At 38.5% G+C, this 20,910-nt stretch overlaps 2 protein-coding genes across 7 annotated transcripts in view; both read left to right on the top strand.

Moving 5' to 3' along the window:
- The first annotated feature begins 1,088 nt into the window (after nt 1-1,088).
- On the top strand, nt 1,089-12,446 carry upf3a (UPF3A regulator of nonsense mediated mRNA decay). Of its 2 annotated transcripts, none has more exons than XM_077537586.1 (10): nt 1,089-1,272; nt 2,375-2,481; nt 2,551-2,657; nt 4,219-4,317; nt 4,420-4,530; nt 5,984-6,039; nt 6,111-6,269; nt 6,335-6,468; nt 7,796-8,078; nt 11,674-12,446. In XM_077537586.1, exons 1-10 carry the CDS (start codon nt 1,141-1,143, stop codon nt 11,869-11,871), a joined length of 1,386 nt encoding a protein of 461 aa, XP_077393712.1. In that variant the 5' UTR covers nt 1,089-1,140; the 3' UTR covers nt 11,872-12,446. The 2 variants fall into 2 exon arrangements, with proteins under 2 accessions (XP_077393712.1, XP_077393711.1); XM_077537585.1 differs by having other exon boundaries at nt 7,796-8,090.
- A 217-nt stretch (nt 12,447-12,663) lies between these two features.
- Nucleotides 12,664-20,910, top strand: part of asmtl (acetylserotonin O-methyltransferase-like) — a 9,478-nt gene continuing 1,231 nt past the window's right edge. For 3 of the 5 annotated variants that reach the window (XM_077537466.1, XM_077537467.1, XM_077537468.1), the window contains exons 1-14: nt 12,664-12,790; nt 13,222-13,342; nt 13,630-13,761; nt 14,154-14,201; nt 14,324-14,388; nt 14,471-14,535; nt 15,994-16,099; nt 16,464-16,689; nt 16,757-16,894; nt 17,395-17,551; nt 17,780-17,979; nt 18,056-18,188; nt 19,573-19,713; nt 19,785-19,907. In XM_077537466.1, coding sequence (XP_077393592.1) covers nt 13,250-13,342; nt 13,630-13,761; nt 14,154-14,201; nt 14,324-14,388; nt 14,471-14,535; nt 15,994-16,099; nt 16,464-16,689; nt 16,757-16,894; nt 17,395-17,551; nt 17,780-17,979; nt 18,056-18,188; nt 19,573-19,713; nt 19,785-19,907 — 1,627 coding nt within the window. In that variant the 5' untranslated portion in view covers nt 12,664-12,790; nt 13,222-13,249. Of the gene's footprint in view, nt 12,791-13,221; nt 13,343-13,629; nt 13,762-14,153; nt 14,202-14,323; nt 14,389-14,470; nt 14,536-15,993; nt 16,100-16,463; nt 16,690-16,756; nt 16,895-17,394; nt 17,552-17,779; nt 17,980-18,055; nt 18,189-19,572; nt 19,714-19,784; nt 19,922-20,910 lie in introns of all 5 variants that reach the window. The other 2 variants (XM_077537469.1, XM_077537470.1) reach the window with 2 other exon arrangements.

Raw genomic sequence — 20,910 nt, 5'->3', positions numbered from 1 at the left:
CTCTTCAAGGTCTCCTCTCAACAAGTGGAGGTGATTTGCTGTAACCATACAGGGAACTCGTGTTTGAGAAGACACAGACAGAATTCAGACGTGCAGTAAAACCCATTGAATTTCGAGTCCAGCGCTTCGACCTCTCAGCCACTGTGATAGTGTATGTATGGAGATTGTTAAAATAGAGGGAAACAGAGGACGACATGGTTAGTATATGCTTCGCATTTTGGGGTTTGATTCTCAGCTCTCCATGCAATTGACTGGCGATAGGTTGTACAAGTTGGCTAGCCTTGGCTGGAGCTCAACCAGCCACCCTAAATAGAACACGTGGCATAAAAAAAATGGGCGGATGGCTTATGATATAATTGTACAAATAAAGTTTAACTGAGTTGAAAATTTAATTTGGAAATAAAAATAGAAATGACTCATGAAATTAAGTATCTTTATATCTTTGGGGATTGGCTTTTTCTGCTTTTTCCCCCCAAATGTATTTTCATAATATTGTTTTCATACACACTTTTAATAAAACTCAAATGTATTTTCATTTTATGCAACATAGACAGTTTTTTTCCCCTATGATTATTATTTAGTTCCATTAGAATAGTCATGGAAGCAACGACTGTGACCATAGCAACATGCCGTTATTGTAATTTTATTTGCAGTTTTAGCATTACATTTTGTATATATTTTAAAATAGGCCTATTTAAAAATAATTATTGTTTCATAATTATACTTTCAGCTACGTTTACTTTTTAATAGATCAATCTACTTTGTTTTCTATGAATTTAATTAATTTTTATTTATTTACGTTTGACTATAACAGCAACAACAACAAAATTCCATATATTGTTTTTTTTATATTATTGTGACTATTTTTAAATGTGTTTTTGTACGAGCACACGAAAGAAATTATGTAATTTCTTCTTACGAATTGCTTATTACACGAAAGAAATTATGTATTTTCTTCTTACGAATTGCTTATTACACGAAAGAAATTATGTAATTTCTTCTTACGAATTGTTTATAACTCGTTAAAAGGCCGAGTTGGCTCGCGCCCCATCCTCTCGCGATATTTGCATGTCCTCTCGCGAGCGCCCTGCCAGCGCAGGCAGGCAACAGAGTTCTCTCAGCGCGGGGAGATGGAGCGAGATGCGGTCTGAAAAGGAACAAATGACGGCGACCAACGACAAGGGCGTCGTGGAGATCAAGTTGAGGGACAATTCGGGAGACCAGGATAGCATCCCCAAGCAGAAAGAAGAGAAGAGGGAGGTTTTTACGAAGGTATGATGAGGTCTGGCGAGCAGCCTCCGATATTGTTTACGTTTTGTGTGGGAAAACATGGCGGATGCCCTTTCAGCACCGCGGACAGAGACTCTCCAAAATGTTAGTTTCTTCCAAATTATCCCGTGTAACGCATTGTTTTACATTCTTAATTAATAAGCTCATCTTTATTATAAAGCAGATAGTTGAACTCAGCTTTTCTACCCTTTTATGGAACTAGGTATGATGTGCATTTGGTTTTAGGCCCGATTAATATACTAATGGAAAACACATTTTTGGAGACATTTATTTCTTTTGGGATGCACATTTTTTCACATTATTGCAAATATAAATCAATAAATATTCATACAGTACCAGACTGTATTAAGCTAAAATGATTATTGCTGTGTGGAAAATTATTTGGAGTCAGGAAGGGCATCCATCCATAAAACCTGTGCTAAAACATATGTAAATGAATTTTAAACAAATGGCGGTAGAAAGAAGTAGACAAATTTAGTTACATTACAGCAGATAAAGATGGCTAATCTAAAATGGATGAAAATGTACAAAAGAAGTAGTGTATACACTATATTAGAAGATGTGAGTGCATCCAATCAAACCGAATCATTCCTATTTAATAGAGCTTGGACCCTCACCCAAAATCCACATCCTCTATTCGTTTAGAAATTAATTAATGAGTCCTGAATCAACTCGAATGGGTTACTAATTGTAATTTTTCCGAAAAACACATCTGTCTGTGAAAGGCGCTATAAATATGACGGTTACTTACTTACTTACATATGGAGATGTGAGTGCCGTCCAAACATTCCTCTCTGACAAAAATATGGTTACTTGTTCTGACTCAAATGTGAAAATTCTGATTCAGTCTTTGTTTTCTTTGGCTATTTCGCAACCCAATTTGAGTCTCTACCAATTTGTGCACGGCCCGACTCATTAAAATATATCGAGATTTTGAATCATCTTTTATTGAACTGACAAGTTAAGTCATGTGTATGTAAAATGACAAAATTAAGCCATTGCATCAAACCGTTTGGAACTGAGCCGTACCATATTGAATCAAATTGTAATCCCACTGAATCGAATCACAATCCCTTTTAAAAAGGTTGTCATACGAAGGCTCCCACCTCACCTGACCAAGGAGCAGTTAGAAGAACAACTCAGCCCGCTTCCTTCCTTTGACTACTTCGAGTTCTTCCCTGCTGATCCAAGGTATTTATACATGTAGCATACATATATTATTAATCTTTCCGTTAATTATCTCCTCATTTGTGTCCATAGTCTGTACCCACATTTATTCTCCAGAGCCTACATCAACTTTAAAAATCAAGAAGATATCATTTTGTTCAGAGATAGATTTGATGGCTACGTCTTCATTGACAACAAAGGTGACCGTCATTTTCTTTCCAATACTGTATCGCTTTGTTTTTTTTCCTTTTAAAGCACAAGGCAAAATGGTGGAACGGAGTATTTCAGTGCAGGTTTTGCATGCAAATGCTATATTTGCTTACGCACTGGCGGGCAAATGTATTGTGGTATTTATTTATTCAAGTAGATCACAGGTCTCAAACTCCAGTCCTCGAGGGCCGCAGTCCTGCATGTTGTAGAGGTTTCTCGGATGATCAATTGAGGCATGTCATCTGTTAGAGCAGTGTTTCTCAACTACTGTGCCGCGGCACACTAGTGTGCCGTGAGATACTGTCTAGTGAGTGTGCCAATGGAAATTGTCCAATTCCACCTAATTGGTAACAAAAAATTCATTATTATCCACAAATAGTGTGTTGTTGTTGAGTACCTAAAGAAAATCCAGAGAAATCGCACTTACACGCAACTTTGTACACACACAGCAACTTTGCCGCTATAAATACATTGTTAAAATACATGTTTCACTTCAGTTTTGGGTTATTTCGCTCAAAATGTCTCCACGAGCGGTAAACGAAAGCCCTCACTCGAAGCTAAAGTCACAAAAAAGAAAGCTACACGTCACATCCTGTTTTAGACGTTAGCGAACGCAGATATCTATGCTAGTGAATGTGCTGACATTGACCGCAGAGAAAATGCGAAACGTTTACCATCTAAAAGCTGGGACCCTTGTGAGGATATACGGTTTGGAAAATGGATGGATGGCACAGCAAATTAAATGACCATCCAAACCAATATTCGGACGACTTTCTGCGCGAAAGCGGTGGTTAACTATAAGTCGTCCTTCGACAAGCGTTTAACCAGTGCTAAACACGTAAAAAGTGTTGAATCGAGGTCTGTCCGAAGCACCAAACGAATTAAGGTGAGAAACGGTGCGCATTTATGTAACATTTATATGTGAAATTGTGAATGTTCCTTGTTAAGCCTAGAGTTGGGCAGTTTCCTGATGTAAATCGATTATTAACATGTCGTTAAATGTGTAGAATTATAAACAGAAAATATCACCATACTTTCTTAATTGAAACTGGACCAAAGTATGTTTTTTCAGAGAGATCAAGTGGAAGTTGATGATTTTGAGGAGGAAATTGAGTAGTTTGAAGTTTCCAGTTTGAAGTTTGAAGTTTCAAACTTCAAACTACTCAATTTCCTCCTCAAAATCATCAGCTTCCACTTGATCTCTCTGAAAAAAAAGTAGTAGTTATATCAATGATGTTGGCCATGATAGACTGCATATTTCTTAGCATTAGCAATTTCTTTTATGTAGTTTGATTATAATAGGCCGAACCTGTAAGAATATTTTCACTTTTAATTTTAAGATTTTTTTTTTTCGCTTTTCCAAGTGATGTGAACTTATTGTTCAATTATATACAATATATATGATATAAACATTAGAAAATGAAACGCCATAGCCATTTTAGTTTAAAAAAAAGGTTGAGAAACACTGTGTTAGAGTGCTGTCCAGCCACACTGATGATGATATTCAATTCACTGATGATAGCCCTGACTGGATCTTTGACATCCAAACAGGTCAGGAGTTCCCTGCCGTGGTAGAGTTTGCCCCCTTCCAGAAAGTCTCCAAAAAGAAGCTCAAAAAGAAAGATGCCAAAGCTGGAAGTATCGAAGAAGGTAACATAAGAGTGAATTGCTATATCAGAGCTGAAACAAAAAGCAAAAACATTGCTTCTTGCTGTGTCAATGCCATTCGTTTAATGTCACTTCCTCCTACAGACCCGGAATATAAACGTTTCTTGGAGAACTACTCCTGTGATGAAGAGAAGTCGATGGCCAACCCTGAGACCCTGCTCGGGGAAATTGAGGCCAAAACCAGAGAGCTTATAGGTAAGCTTTAGAGTAACCATCGCTGTTTGTTGTCAGAAGTGATATGTCTTCAAAAAGTTACCATCACTTCTCAAAGAAATAGGATCCCAAAAGTGACTTGCCTTTAACGTTATCACAATTATGTGTCAGAAGTGGGATCCTGTGAGATAGTTGTCTTTAACTCATTTGCTCCCAATAACGTGTAAATACGTTTTTTTGTTTTGTTTTTTTATGCTAGAGCATAAAGAAGGCTTTGACGCAGCCTCTCAACTGCAAAGAACGGTTGCAGAAATGCTAGTTATTACACAAACGGCCAGCAGTTGGCAGCAGAGCAAAGGAGATCAACCAAGGCCATCTAGAAAAAAAGCTAAATTACTTAGAATTTTACATAGATTTGTGAAAAATGATGAAACTTAGCTCTCTTCTAATGCTAATTGCTGCAAAACGGAAACAGATAGAAACATACTTTTTTTTTCCTGATAAAAGAAGAGACATTAATCTTTCTTTTTTGGTTCCATGCTTTTATAGCAATTGAACACAATATTCTGTGGGCCTTGCAACATCAGTCAAAATTCAGTAAAATAGCCAGGAGTGAACAGGATTGCTTCTGTGAAAATGGCTGGGAGTGAATGAGTTAAAGAAGTACCATCACAATTTGGTGTCAGAGGTCCAGATCCCCGAATGATTTGTCTTAAATGCTAAATCACAATTTGTTTCGAGAAGTGGGATCCTGCGTGTGAGTTGTCCTCAAAAAGTTACCATCACCATTCAGTGTCAGAAGTGTGGTGCCGTTAGTGACTTGTCGTCAAAGTTACTGTCATAATTCGGTGTCACAAGTGCAATTGCTGAGTGATTTGTCTTGGAATGTTACCGTCATAATTTGGTGTTGACCATGCAAGTGAGTTTTCTTCAAAAAGTTTCCATCACAATTTGGTGACAGAAATGGGATTGTGTGAGTGATTTGTCTATGAAATTGCTATCACAATCTGATGTCAGAACTCAGATCCTGCTGATGACTTTTCTTTACAAAAGTCAATTTTGGTGTCAGAATAAGGACCCCACAAGTGATTTGTTTTCAATTTTTGTTTTTAATCACAGTTTGGTGTCAGAAGTGGGATCCTGCATGTGATGTTGTTTTGCCAAAAACGTAGTATTACAATTTGGTGTTAGAAATGGGAGTGATTTGTCTTTACACAGTTGAAATTGCAATTTAGTGTCAGAAATGGGATCTTGCATGTGATTGGTTTTCAAAAACTTGCGATTGCAATTTTGCAGCGTAAATGTGAGTCATGCAAGTGATTTGTTTTTAAAGGTTAACTTCACAATTTGGTGTCAGAAGTGGGATCCCACAGTTGATTTGCCTTCCACTGAGGGTCACAACATATTGTTAAATTAATATCGCTATACCAGTGTCAATGAAAATTGAGCATCTTTGTGGGGCAAAACTGTATATTATCTCTTTGTCCAATTTTAGCAAAAAGGACAACACCACTCTTGGAGTACATCCGAAATAAGAAAATGGAGAAACAGGTATGACGACAAATAAAAGCATTACTTCTCCCAAGGGGGAAAAACATGACAACGTAGTCGCTTCCTTCCAGAGAATTAGAGAGGAAAAGCGAGAGGAGAGGCGGCGACGAGAGTTTGAGAAGAAGCGACAGCGTGAGGAGGAGAAACGGAAGCGACGCGAGGAGGAGAGGCGCAAACGCAAAGAAGCTGAGAAGCAGAAGAAACTCTCAGAGAAAGACATCAAAATTAAGGTAACAATTCACCCAAAGTGAACACGCATCCCCTGACCCGAAGTGACCTTCCGCCTCTTCATCAGCTGCTGAAGAAGAGCGACAGGGATGATGACGTGGACTCAGACCGCGTGAAGGACAAAAGTGAAGTCGGGGAAATGGAGAGGGGGAAATGGGAAAAATCAGGCGGACAGATGAAGTTAAAGGATTCTAAGGAAAAGTAAGGACCGTCCATCCTTTTTCTGTGCCTTTTATCCTCATTCGGGGTGCCGGTGAGCTGGAGCTACCTCATCTGTCTTTGCATGTGAGTCGGTGTTCACACGTTTTTCACCTTTCCACTAGTCATGTGACCCAGTCATATGTGTGGGAAGTCACATGGCTAGTATTCCTTATATCTTTAGATTCATGGCAGATGCACAACATGACATGCGGCACATGGGCTGAAGAAGAGACGGGCATAATTCTAAACTTCATTTTAGAGAGGACAAGAGGGAGATTGTTTTTCAAAAACCTGCAATGGAAACCCAGGACTAAAGTATCAAAACAAGAAAAGACAACTGAAATCTATTATGCTTACTTTTGTCGAAATGAAGCTCCTCAATTTACTTCAACAGGCTGTAGTTCCTTGCCAAAAGATGGTGCCATGGTAATATGTTTGTTTTTGGCCTCAGCACAAAAACAGAATTAAAAAAAAAAAAAAAGGTAAATTTGTTAATGCTGAATCACAACCATGCAGTTTTTTGCTATAACTCACTTTTTGTATTGCTTTTTATGTGATGCCACCACTGAGCACCAGTAATTGCAATAAGGAAAAATACTATAAGAGCGTTAGAAAAGGAAGTAAGGCTTTATTGATCCCACAATGGGGGAATTCATTGGTTACAGCAGTAAAAGACAACAGTGGACGAGATTTAAAAGGCCTACAATGTAATGAAAAAGAAGCATTATAAAATAAATCAGACGCGAGAAAATAAAAGTTACTTAGAAAAAGTCTCTAGAGCATAAATAAGTTAAAACGGCTACATTGCATTACACAACATATTGCACCTTGTCTTTTATTGCACAAAAGTGAGATTGTAAGTGTGCTTGTTTTTGTCTTTGTGTGTTGTTTGGCTATTGCGTGAAAATACAGACTCTGGTTATTGTGGGCAGGATTGACCTGCAGTAGCACAAATTTCTCCACTGGGAGAATAAAGTTGTGGCACTAAAGGAGTTACTCAGGAACTTTGTAGAGAAATGCAGGAGGTTGAAGACGTTGGCCATGATGAACGTCAGCTTGGCTAACTTTATTCTATTCCACTTATTTATTATTTTTCATAGCCACTCAGTTAAGAGTACAGCGCCAGTTACTGTCAAAGAGGACTTACTAGATTTTTATCAGTGGCCCGTTTCGGCAGCGTCCACGAGTATGATTGGCGACCAATCCTGAGTGTTCCCACACTATTGTCCAAAGTGAACCCCAGCTCACCTACGGCCCCAATGAGTAAACGTGGATTCGATCATGCACGGTACAATATTATGTACATTATCTGCAATTCTTTCACTAGAGGTCAACCCGAGAGTGACAAGGAGCAGCAGCAGTGCCGCAGACAGCGAGACAAGGAGCACCGCGGGAAAGACGACGACAGGAAGCGTCAGAGGCACCACTACGATTTTGACAAGTTCGCACGGCGCAAAGACGAAACCAAGTGGGGAAAGGGCTACTGCCAGGACCGCGCCAAGAAGGAGGGCCACCACCACACCTACGGCTTCTGCCCCGACAGCGGCGACAAGCAGATGAAGGAGGAGAGGGACGAGATGGCAAACAGGAAAGAGCGCCTCCGAAACAAGGTGAGCGAGAAGGTGAGCATGCGAGGGGTTCATCTGATTGTTTTTCTTTCTGCTATCAACTTACCACAAATACATATAGATATTGTGATTTCTTTACTTTAAATAATGGTCTGCATTAAATCCTCCAAACCTGCTGTAAACACAGTGTAAGAATGTTGTCATGAGCAAGCGCAATTTGGCGTCAGAAGTGGGTTCTGTGAGTTATTTGTCTTCAGAAAGTTACTAAATTTGGTGTTGAAGTGAAATCCTGTGAGATGATTCTCACAGGATTCAACTTCAACACCAAATTTAGACAGTTAATTAAGCTCAATTAAGTTCCCCTTGTGGAAACTGTTTACCATTATTTATTTCATACTTTGTTAAAATTAAAATGACGAACCACTTATTGGCAATGTTGTTTTATTTATATAGTGTATTTATTTTTACAATCTGACCCAAATCAGTGTGTAAATGTGGCTATTGTTCATTTGTTAGTTATAATATGTAGAAAACAGAAGCACTAGTTAGGAAATGTCACAGTTAGTTAGTTAGTTAGTTAGTTAGTTAGTTAGTTAGTTAGTTATCAAACCACCAGAAAGATTAGTTAGTAATGTAGAATGAACTAAAGCGAACAAAACAGAATTTGTAAACATTCCAGTTGAATTTACTTGATTGATTGTTAGTTAGTTAGTTAATTAGTTAGTTAGTTAGTTAGTAGGGGTGTGAATTGCCTAGTACCTGACGATTCGATTCGTATCACGATTCACAAGTCACGATTCGATTCGATACCGATTAATCCCGATACGAATTTATAAGTCGATTGTTGCGATTTTTTTTCATTCAAATTTAGAAAATACTAATCAGTAAGCTTGTAGAGTGTAAGATTTATATGAAAATGTATTATTTATTTATCTGAAATTTCAGTCTTATAGAGGTTGTAATCTGTTTCATGTTTGAACAGCATTAAAATAAAATATTAAGGCTTAATGTTCCGTTCATATAACATTCTTCCATGCTCAAGGTGTGAATCCTAACCCGAAGTCAGACGTTTTGTTGAATATTTTTCCATTAAAAATGGAAGTTTAAAAATCGATTCACACACACACACACACACAAAAAAAGGCAATGATGATAAGACGTTGAATTGGTAAGACTACCGATTGAACAATTCTGAGCTCTTAAAAAAAAAAAACAAACAAAAAAAAAACGTTTTTTTTTTTATTGAATCGATTCGAGAATCGCGCGATGTAGTATCGCGATATATCGCCGAATCGATTTTTTTTTAACACCCCTATAGTTAGTTAGTTAGTTAGTCAGTCAGTCAGTCAGTCAGTCAGTCAGTCAGTCAGTCAGTCAGTCTGCCTGTCAGTCAAACCACCTGAAAGATTAGTAAAGTAGGATGAACTAAAATATTCAGCGGAAACTGAACTTTAGTTAGTTAGTTAGTTAGTTAGTTAGTTAGTTATCAAACCATCAGAAAGATTAGTTAGTAATGTAGAATGAACTAAAGCGAACAAAACACAATTTGTAAACATTCCAGTTGAATTTACTTGATTGATTGTTTGTTAGTTAGTTAGTTATTCAGTCTGTCAGTCAAACCACCTGAAAGATTAGTAAAGTAGGATGAACTAAAATATTCAGCGGAAACTGAACTTTAGTTAGTTAGTTAGTTAGTTAGTTAGTTAGTTAGTTATCAAACCATCCGAAAGATTAGTTAGTAATGTAGAATGTACTAAAGCGAACAAAACACAATTTGTAAACATTCCAGTTGAATTTACTTGATTGATTGTTAGTCAGTCAGTCAGTCAGTCTGTCAGTCAAACCACCTGAAAGATTAGTAAAGTAGGATGAACTAAAATATTCAGCGGAAACTGAACTTTAGTTAGTTAGTTAGTTAGTTAGTTAGTTAGTTAGTTAGTTAGTTAGTTAGTCAGTCAGTCAGTCAGTCAGTCAGTCAGTCAGTCAGTCTGCCTGTCAGTCAAACCACCTGAAAGATTAGTAAAGTAGGATGAACTAAAATATTCAGCGGAAACTGAACTTTAGTTAGTTAGTTAGTTAGTTAGTTATCAAACCATCAGAAAGATTAGTTAGTAATGTAGAATGAACTAAAGCGAACAAAACACAATTTGTAAACATTCCAGTTGAATTTACTTGATTGATTGTTTGTTAGTTAGTTAGTTATTCAGTCTGTCAGTCAAACCACCTGAAAGATTAGTAAAGTAGGATGAACTAAAATATTCAGCGGAAACTGAACTTTAGTTAGTTAGTTAGTTAGTTAGTTAGTTAGTTAGTTAGTTATCAAACCATCCGAAAGATTAGTTAGTAATGTAGAATGTACTAAAGCGAACAAAACACAATTTGTAAACATTCCAGTTGAATTTACTTGATTGATTGTTAGTTAGTCAGTCAGTCAGTCAGTCAGTCTGTCAGTCAAACCACCTGAAAGATTAGTAAAGTAGGATGAACTAAAATATTCAGCGGAAACTGAACTTTAGTTAGTTAGTTAGTTAGTTAGTTAGTTAGTTAGTTAGTTAGTTAGTTAGTTAGTTAGTTAGTTAGTTAGTTAGTTAGTTAGTACGTCTGGCAGTCAAACCACCTGAAAGATTAGTAAAGTAGGATGAACGAAAATATTCAGCGGAAACGAAACTTTAGTTAGTTAGTTAGTTAGTTAGTTAGTTAGTTAGTACGTCTGGCAGTCAAACCACCTGAAAGATTAGTAAAGTAGGATGAACGAAAATATTCAGCGGAAACTAAACTTTAGTTAGTTAGTTAGTTAGTTAGTTAGTTAGTTAGTTGGATTTTTATTGAAATTCTGTACATTTAGCCATTTAGTGGGAATGGGGATGTAGTTAGTTTGTTAGTTAGATAGTTAATTTGTTAAAATGCATACATTATTGTACTGAACAAGCTTGCAGTCGCCATTAAGCACATTTCTGAGGCGGGGCAAACCTTACCAAATAGACAGTGGAAAGAACCAATCAGCAAAGAGCGGAAGTAATGTAATTGCATTCTTACTTATGAGATGTGCATGTCGCACTTCTCCCAGTTTTATCAGTGGCGTTTTGAAAAATGCCATTTTCGGCATTACAGGAAATAACGTGAAATAACGTTAAAACGTTGCAGAGAAATCATTGTATTTTAGTTAGGCGATCTTAGCAAGTGGCAGCGTAAGAAAGGCCGCCCGTGGCTTCATTTCTTGCGACGCGAGTAAGTGTCATTGTGTCCATTCATATTTAGTCCGTGATTTTGACACGTCTTCTTTTGAAATAAATGTTCCAGTGCCGTCAGCTTCCAGGGTTTTTAATGACTATGTGGTAAGTCGTAGTAGTGCAGATCTGGATAACGGTGTGAATTATTTCAATTTTTCACGACAACAGTCTGCTTTAACTCAAGCGAGTTGAACTTACTTTTCCCCCACTTCGAGGACTGGAATGGATCTAGCTTGAATTTTCAAATGAAAGGGGTATGACTGAAACACATTGAGGAGTGTTTGTGTTTGACCTTTGCGGAGGTTTACAAAAGTCATTGCTTATGAAGTAGTAGTAGTCCTCATGCACATTTTGATGTCATATGATGTCATATGACCCTTCTGTTTGTCCCCCACCGCCTTCTGCAGGACCGCCCGGCCATGCAGCTTTACCAACCCGGCGTGCGAAATCGCAAGGGCGCCAACTCAGCTGGCAAAGTCTACGACTGCATGCCAGCGGGCCACTCGCCTGACGGAGAAGCGGGGGGTTACTTCGAGGTGGTCGCCATGGCGGGGGTGCAGGAAAAAGCCTACGACAACATCAATGATGAGCATGGACACTTGTAAGACAGTGTCCATTATGGTCCATAAAGGATGGTTTTAAAACAAATCACCATCATATTTATTTTTTGACCTTGATTCATTACATTAAATTATTTAAAATACATTCCACTATGATTGAATTGTATAAATAAATGGCACAGGACAGTTTCATTAAAGAATTGAAATAATGGGACTTTGTGGTATTCCATGATGTGTGGAAAATAATGCACTTGTTAAATCATTTCCATAAGGCCGTGATTTAAATGGGAGATGTGGGGTGGTTGCACTGTAATCATGATACTGATGAAGGCTGAAAAACAGGTGTGCCACCCGGGGCTGTGGGTATTGTTTTTATCTTTACTGTCTTTGTGGGGGCATTTTGGCTTTTCATCCTGTTAAGTCATTCTGAGTAAAGCATTACTACTGAGAAACCTCCTAGAAAGTAAAATATTTTGTACTCTGATGCAAATAACTGATGACTCCACGAAGAATAATGTGCTTTTAGGCAATCATGTCCATGTAAGAACATGCTGTTTTTTTCCCCATGCCTTACTTATGTACTTTGCACATGAGAAAATAAATGTCTTGTGAGAGACTAAGTTAGTCTGTCTGCGTGTCTATCTATCTATCTATCTATCTATCTATCTATCTATCTATCTATCTATCTATCTATCTATCTATCTATCTATCTATCTATCTATCTATCTATCTATCTATCTATCTATCTAACGAACTAACTAATAAATTCAACTGTAATGTTTACAAATTCTGTTTGTTCCACCCGCCCTAGTACTAGTCAGTAGTTTACACAAATGGCTGGAACCGTACTGTCGTATCAAGTGTCTCATTGGCCAATACATCCGACGTCTGACGTCATCACGTACAGTACGTTGCTTGCTGCAGTTCCGGTGTCGGCGATCACACCGGGCTTGCAGAGAAAGAGGTAAGACGGATAAAAACATGATAACGTAAATCGTGTAGCTTTGTCTAGAGTGTAAAAGTGAATAAAAAAATTGTAATGCGCTGTAGTGGTGCTACTGGCAAACAAAACTCTACATTTTGTCTTGTAGAACAAGGGGATTTTTAGACATTTGTTAGTCTGTCGCAACTTGTATAACACGTCAAATTAATGACAACCAGCATGAGCCTCAAATGAGACTTTACCGTGTTTTTAAAACTGGAAACAATGAAAAATGTACTTCGTAGACACTTACCTATAATGTATATACCAAATGACATTCAAAACTGAAGTTTCACATTTTCAGGAATACAGAATATGAATGAACAAAACGTTTTAAATTGGTACTGCATAATTTGCTGTTGTGATGTTTCATGCATTGACATGTGTCTTCTTCATCGCCTCCTTGTACTAAGGTTAGGTGAGTGACCACCATTGACCACCATGGTGCTGAACCCCGTCATCTCCAAACTAGCTGGTAAACTGGTTGTGTTGGCGAGCGCATCTCCGCGGCGACTGGAGATCCTTCGCAATGCTGTAAGAGTCTAGATCAGCGGTGTCCAAACTCGGTCCTCGAGGGCCGGAATCCTGCAGGTTTTGGATGGTTCTGTTCTCCAACACACCTGGATCTCATTAGCAAGCTCTGCATAAGCCTGATAAGGATCCTGTTCATTGGAACAGCTGCGATGGAGCGGGGAAACATCCAAAACCTGCAGGAGTCCGGCCCTCGAGGACCGAGTTTAGACACCACTGGTGTTAATGAACATTACGTGACAACAACCTGCGTTGTCTCTTCTCATGTTCTATCTGCTGCCTCGTGTTAGGGACTGCGCTTTGAGGTGGTACCATCCTGGTTCAAGGAAACTCTTGACAAGCGACTTTTCAAAGCACCTCAACAGTACGCTCTGGAGACTGCCAAGCAGAAGGCACTAGAGGTGGCGAGGAGGATGCCCTGTGTGAGTTCACACAACCATTAATTATAGTATATTTGCTTATATCAACTACAAAGTGTGCCTTAAGACGATTAGGGATTTATTCTATGGCAACTGGAACGCCTTTATTTGTAAACATGCAAATTTGTAATCCTGTTGAACCAGTTAGAAAGCAACACTAATGGATTTTTTTTTTTTTTTTTTTTTAAGTTTTGTGTCTTTTAGAATCGGTGTGAGTTCACACATTACAGTACATTTCCTTATATCAACTACTGTACAAAGAGTGCCTTAAGACGATTATTCTGTGTCAACTGGCACACCTTTATTTGTAAACATGCAAATTTGTAATACTGTGGAACCAGTTAGAAAGCAACACTAATGGAATTTTTTTTTAACGTCCCTTTCTTGTCTTTTAGAATCACCTTAAAACTCCTGACATTGTGATTGGAGCGGACACGATCGTGGTAAGCAAATTCTTTCATATTCAGTGCTATTTTACTGCATATTATTTGTAAAAATAGGTGTGAGCAGAACAATAATTGTCTGCTTCTCAAAGGATGTTGATATTTAAAATATACTTGTACAGACTGTAGATGGCATGATTCTGGAGAAGCCACGTGACAAGCAAGATGCATACAGGATGCTCTCAAGGTAAAGTTTATTGCCTATTTTCAATCGATTGATCGATAGATTAATATATTGTTTATAATCCTCTCCTGTTATATTGCTTTAGTTTGAATGGGAAAGAGCACAGTGTCTTCACGGGCGTTGCTGTTGTGCTTTTGCATGAGAAACCAAGTAAGTGATGTTCAATGAGGCAACAGGGTAATCTATTTAAACTGTAATAATAATAATAATGACCCAAATTCACCTGCCTATTGTCAACTTGAAACTTGGCGTTTGTGGCAAACTTGTAGGGAAATAGGCTTTCCCTCTAGAACTATTTTAACAGAAGTTCTTATTTCCTTTTTTTAGTTAGCTATTTTGACCACAATGTTTGCAGCCAGCAAGCTAACAGATCCATAATGTTAATTCCAGAACTTTTAGGTTACTCAATGGACAATGCTGTTGTGCTAAAGTCTTCAACAGCAGGTCAAATGCAAACATGAGTTCCGATACTAACATATTAAGATACAACCCAGTTGTGAAAGTATGCCACCGGTGGCCGTCTTATGCGAAGCTCACTTGAATACGTTTATTTCTCCGCAATGTTTTCATGTTATTTTCTGTCTCTATGGCAAAAACATCAGCGTGTGTGACAGTTGTACCAATAAATACGAAACAGGCAAAATTGACGATTACATTGATGAACGAAAACCCACTTCCGCCAGTCCGTCAATTTTCAAAGGTTCCAGTCAATCGTCAACAAAACGGGCTTCCGTTATTGACAGCAACCTGAGTACAAAAGGCAATAAGTCAGATTGAAAAGGGACGTGACATCTTGGCCTGCTATCACGTACTATTTCAAATTGCTTGATTGATCAAATAACCTCACAAGCCAGTTTGATAATTGTGATTCACTCCAGGGAGTTCTTCACATTATCAGTTTGGAACTTCACCCGGCAGATCCGTTGGGGAAACGAGGGACATTTTGTACAATACTTCGAGCTGATTGGACGATGCGGCATCTTGTGCACGTTTGTTTTGACAACATTCAACTCGTCTTCAGTCTTGTCTTAGGAAAAGCACAAACATCTTTAGCAGATAAAAATGCACGAAGCGCCTCTTGCTGTTCAACATTTAATAAGGAAACGGTGAGTAATTCTGCAAGAACAGAATTAATTGCCGCGTCCATTCATCTCTTGTTTGTTCAGAATGCACCATTCTCAGAGTGGCATCAAAGTGAATTTCCGAACACGCCCGAGGGAACGGGGATTTTGGGTCCGAGTCCGAGCTCTAATTTGAATATATGCAAGTCACGCCTGAATGAATATAAATCGTAGGACCAGACAAACTATTAAAAGTGTGACTTACAGTCAGAAAAAAATGGATCCCTCACCTCACATTCCAAGTGGTCAGTTTCGATTTCCAAAGGAAAACAAGACTGGATAGAATGCTGATGTAGGTGCCGTCGGGCCAAAACATTATATCCATCCATCCATTTTCAAAAAATGTACATCTATCCATCCATCCATTTCAAAACCTGTATATACTTTTGGTCGTTCCACACATATGGATGTAGTTTAAAAGTGTATTTTTTACTACCCATCTTCTCTGCAATGCATAATAATCCTAATAACCTTTTCTGATCTGAAGATGACGAGGATTACCAGATAGTCGACTTCTATGAAGAAACCAAGGTGAAGTTCGCTGACCTCTCTGAGGACCTGCTGTGGGAGTATATTGACAGCGGTGAACCCATGTGAGTGTAATCATGTCAACATGTAAGAGTGACTTTGGACTTTTTTTTTTTTTTTGCTGCCGCTTTATCTTTCATTCTACTGACATATGTTACATACAAAACTCGGCAAGCAGAATCTGTTTGGACCACATCGAGAATGTTTTTTTTTTTTACAGGTGAAGAAGACAAGATCTTATTGTTTAGAAATGTGTAGAAATATGTTTATATCTTAAAAAAATCATTCATTTCCAAACAATCGTTTTATTAGTTGTGTGACCTTCATAATATGGACATATTTTACTTGCAAATCATGCCAAGCATAGTAACATTCTATTCTCTATTATTTCAGTATGTTGACAGCAAAATGTTTGTGTCAATGTGCTAGGGACAAGGCAGGCGGCTATGGCATCCAGGCGCTCGGTGGGATGCTGGTGGAGTACGTGCACGGAGACTTTCTCAACGTAGTGGGTTTCCCCCTCAACCACTTCTGTAAACAGTTGGACCAGATTTACAACCAACAAGGCAGTTGCCACGGCGACACTGCCCCTGTTGTGCCAGCCGCAAATGTACATATCCCTTCATCCACGCACACGGTACTTCCTGTACAGCAGGTTAGCTTTTACAAATCAAATCTTCACAATGTTTTTTAAAATCGTTTATGAGAGCTGGTTCTTGAAGGTGGTCAACAGCTCATCTGGACACTCCGAGGAAATACAACCAGTAACTGCCAGCAGGGACAAATGTGAGGACAGTGAAGAAGCCAGAGAGGAACTACAGAAAATCATTCAGCTGATGGACGGATTCAGAGCCTCCAAGGTGAGGGGGGAGCAATACTTTTAAAATGTTTTGTGCACAGTTAACTCTTGCCAAAAGCAGTAACTGAGTCAAACTACTGTAATAACTGTAATTAATTATACAGCGGTGATGGAAGAGCCGTCAATCCGTCAATGACTAATGCCCCTTTTGTTGCCAATTAATAAATGACAGAAAACTTTGTATAGAATTGACTGACTACGCATTGCTGGAAGTGTTTTTTCATCTGTTAGTTTAGTAATCAATAACAGAGTCAGTACCAACGGACTTTCTCAATCTGTCATTAATTGACGCCCGGGTATGCTAACTTCCTCGCACACCGTTCTCCAAACCTTCTCTCTTCTGGTTTTGTACCAATACTGATAACTGGCCATGTTGTACCACTTGCAGGGCATACAAACCAGATCTTATATGGTTTTCAGAGCTGAATAAGAAATAGAATATTAAAATAAATATATAATGTCTTTGTCTTTTTTATTTTTGTCCCAAAACAACTCTTCCAGGCCTTGTTCACTGCCTCCAAGTTGGGCGTTTTTGACTTGCTCCAGCGCAGACCGGCGTTGGAGGCGGCACAGGTGGCCCTCGAGCTGAAAACCTCCCTCAAGGGAATGGCGCGTCTGCTGGAGGCATGCCTCTCGCTCAAACTGTTAAAGAGCACAAGTTAGTCAACCCTGTTCTGTTCTTATCAACTCTTTAATGGAAATTTAACAACTGTAAAACAGCAAATTTTGTCTTGAGGCGGCTCATATTTTCTGAAAGATGCAATGTTAGGTAGAAGACCTTTTTGCTTTTTGCAACCATTGGTTATTAGAGCACTTCATACAATATTGCTACAACACCCTCAACCTCTTATTTATTTTTATTTTTTTCTATTTTTTTAACTTCCAGACTGTAGTACACCAGCATACGAGAACACGGAGCTGTCCAAACGCTTCCTGCTGTCCGACGCACCATCTTCCCTGCTGGGCTACTTGGAGCACTGCAACGACAACGTGTGGCCGCTCTTCAGCCACCTGGAGAGCGCCGTGCAGGAGGGTGTCCACCAACACCACAGGGCCTTCTGCAACAAGTCTGGTGACTTGTTCCAGGTGAATATTCCAATGAAGTAGTCAAATTACATGAATATAGTACACTTCAAAATCTAATACCGGATCGCTCACAAAGGACACAGTGTACAGGAGCCAGGAGGTGAAGGTGAAGTTCATGAAAGCCATGCACAATGTTTCACAAGTGACTGGTAAAGCAGTGGCAACAGCCTTCGACTTGTCTGCTTTCAAAAGTGCATGTGACCTCGGAGGTGAGAATGTGTACATACAGCTTCTTGTACTCAAATTGAGAAAGCTGGCTAACAATGTTAAATATATAATTGTATACAGTGTTCCCTCGTTTATCACGGGTTCATCTTTCGCAGCATCGCCATTTCGCGGATTTTTACAGCATGCTTTTTTTTTTTTTTCATGCTTTTTTGTTGGTTATTTTTTGGGTCTTTGCCCGGCCGTATCTCTCAAACCATTCGTCCGACTGGAGATATACGGGCATCCGCGGATTCATCTCGACGAGACCTTTTCAACGGTTGTCCCATCACTCCACGACATTGCATTCCAGAGATAGAAAATATATACTGTGCTGTGTAACAAGTAAATAAAAAATAAATAAAAAAAACTTTTAATGGAAAAAATGACTGTAAATGAAAAAAAACATTAATGATGAATGAAAAAACATTCATAATAAACTAAAAATCATACCAAAATGAAAAAACATATAATAAATGAAAAAAAATATAGACTGCCCGTGTGCTGTATACTAAGTAAGTAAGTAAGTAAATTTAAAAAGAACATACTTTTAATGGAAAAAATGAATGTAAATGAAAAAAAGAATGCAATATGATGAATGAAAAAGCATTTATAATAAAGTAAAAATCATACCAAAATGAAAAAAACATATATAATAAACGAAAAACCTATATAATTAACAGAATTTATTTATTTATTTATTTGTTTTTAATTAACGTGGATTTCCATTATCGTGGATAGTTTTTGGAACGTCACATCCACGATAAACAAGGGAACACTGTATAGTCAAGGTATGAATACTTAATTTTGTAGGGAAAAGCCCACCATAGAGATCCTGACGTCTAAAGTTTGACGCAAGTGTTTTATTTATCTATGTTAGGAACTTAGCAGCTGCTAAAACGGCCGCGGCCGCCGTCACTTATACCATAAAAAGTCTTCTTTATGGTGTTGGTCAGTTATTAAATTCAACTGTGTAATATCTATATAACCGTAGCAGCACAAACAAACAAACTATTTTGCATATGGTAACAGTTAGCATCTGCTGATTTAGCACACCATGTACAAAGTGCAACATTGGCTCCGCATTGGTTCCTCTTTTGATAGCCTGGAACTTGCTCGATCCTTTTTTGCCTTTTCTCGTTGTGGCAGCTTGTCCACAACAGCTGTCAAGTGTGGCGTTTGCCGTTTTCTCAAAGTGGCAGATGCGTTTTCTGTGCTGCCAAAAGGGTTGCGCTCACGGCCATTTTGGTGACGTGTGACGTCAACGTCAGGATCTCTATTGTACAAATTTATACTCATATACTTAGATTAACTCTTTGCACAGTGTTTTATAAACAAGAAGAACCCTCGAGTTCCTGAATGTGAGGAATCTTTTGTCTTTTTCTGAAGGGTGTACAGGTGCAATGGCACTGGAATTTGCCCGAGCTTACCCGGGAATGTCTGTGACAGTGTTCGACTTAGCCACCGTTGTGGAAATGAGTCCGCTTTTCCTGCCTCCCGGCACTCAAGACAGAGTCACGTTTGTCCCAGGTATTGTTATTATATAGTGGATAAAAGAAACCACGATCTAAAATGAGAATCTGCGCTTGTGAAATGAACAGGAGACTTCTTCAAAGATGCCTTACCCAAGGCGGACTTGTACATCCTCTCGAGAATTCTCCATGACTGGTCCGATGAGAAGGTGAACTTGTTGCTCGGCAGAATCGCAGAAGCATGCACGCCAGGTACATTTCACTCAGTATGTTGTACATTTGTTATTCATTTAAGCTTTCAAATGAATCTCAAATTCATTGTTTTCCAATTACTATCTGTTCCGATTTTTGTTGCTTATTTGATATTGGTCAAACAAAACCAAATATTAAAACCAAATACCGTTTTCGAACCTGAGTCGGATACACTAACTTGAGTACGGATTAACGCAAAAGGCAACATTTCTGGGCTTCATGCTCAACTTCAACTACATGTCAATCCATTTTATTCATGCTACAAGGATTGTTACTGTAATAGATTAAAACTGCAATTATTTTGTTCTATAAATTATATTTTCGTTACTGGTATGGTCTATAAACACTCAGAAAATGGGGGAAAATGTTGTTCATTGTTCTCTGAGCTCAAAGCAGATATTTACGAATGTCTTATTTTGATTAACCACAAAGATAGTCAGTCTGCTTTCATCAAGGATGGCAGAAATGAGAATATGGACTTTTGAGAGGCTGGAATCTTAGAATGTGGACAATTTTAAGCTAAACCGTGGCTCTAAACTATTAATTATCAAATAGTTGTCGATTAAGATAATGATCGATTCATTGATTAATTTTGACACCTCTAAATGGATCTTTAGTCCCACTGCAACGCATACTACCGTACTTAACATTGGTGATGCACCGAAAGTTCGGTGACCGAAAATTTTTGGCTGAACTTGGCCTAAAAGTATATTTTTGTTTTTTGACAGAAAGGCTTTTATCACCGAAACAGCACGGCAGATTTTTCACTTTCTAGGATTTTGTGCTTGGACTGACCGTTCACACCATATATTTATCACTTCGAAAGCAGTTTTGTTTTTTTTCCCCCACCACTGACTGTTTTCTACTCCTCCAACTGCCATTGATGTTGAACACTTTTGACATTTGTCGTCTTTTGATGACATATACCGTGTGTCGGGTGAGCTTGACCTGAGCGTCCAGACTGCAGTGGTATCGGATACATATGTTGAAAGTGGGCTGTGTT

The sequence above is a fragment of the Festucalex cinctus genome, chromosome 11 (genome assembly GCF_051991245.1).
Source record: "Festucalex cinctus isolate MCC-2025b chromosome 11, RoL_Fcin_1.0, whole genome shotgun sequence".
Taxonomy (NCBI): domain Eukaryota; kingdom Metazoa; phylum Chordata; class Actinopteri; order Syngnathiformes; family Syngnathidae; genus Festucalex; species Festucalex cinctus.
The sequence above is the reverse complement of the archived record's forward strand: the minus strand, read 5'-3'. Positions and strand labels throughout refer to the sequence as shown.

Excerpts from the sequence above, each read along its gene's own strand:
- upf3a (XM_077537585.1), top strand. The coding sequence starts at position 1,141 with ATGCGGTCTGAAAAGGAACAAATGACGGCGACCAACGACAAGGGCGTC. Across the intron at positions 1,273-2,374 it reads AGAGGGAGGTTTTTACGAAG|GTTGTCATACGAAGGCTCCC; the intron begins GTATGATGAGGT and ends CCTTTTAAAAAG. Across the intron at positions 4,318-4,419 it reads AGCTGGAAGTATCGAAGAAG|ACCCGGAATATAAACGTTTC; the intron begins GTAACATAAGAG and ends TTCCTCCTACAG.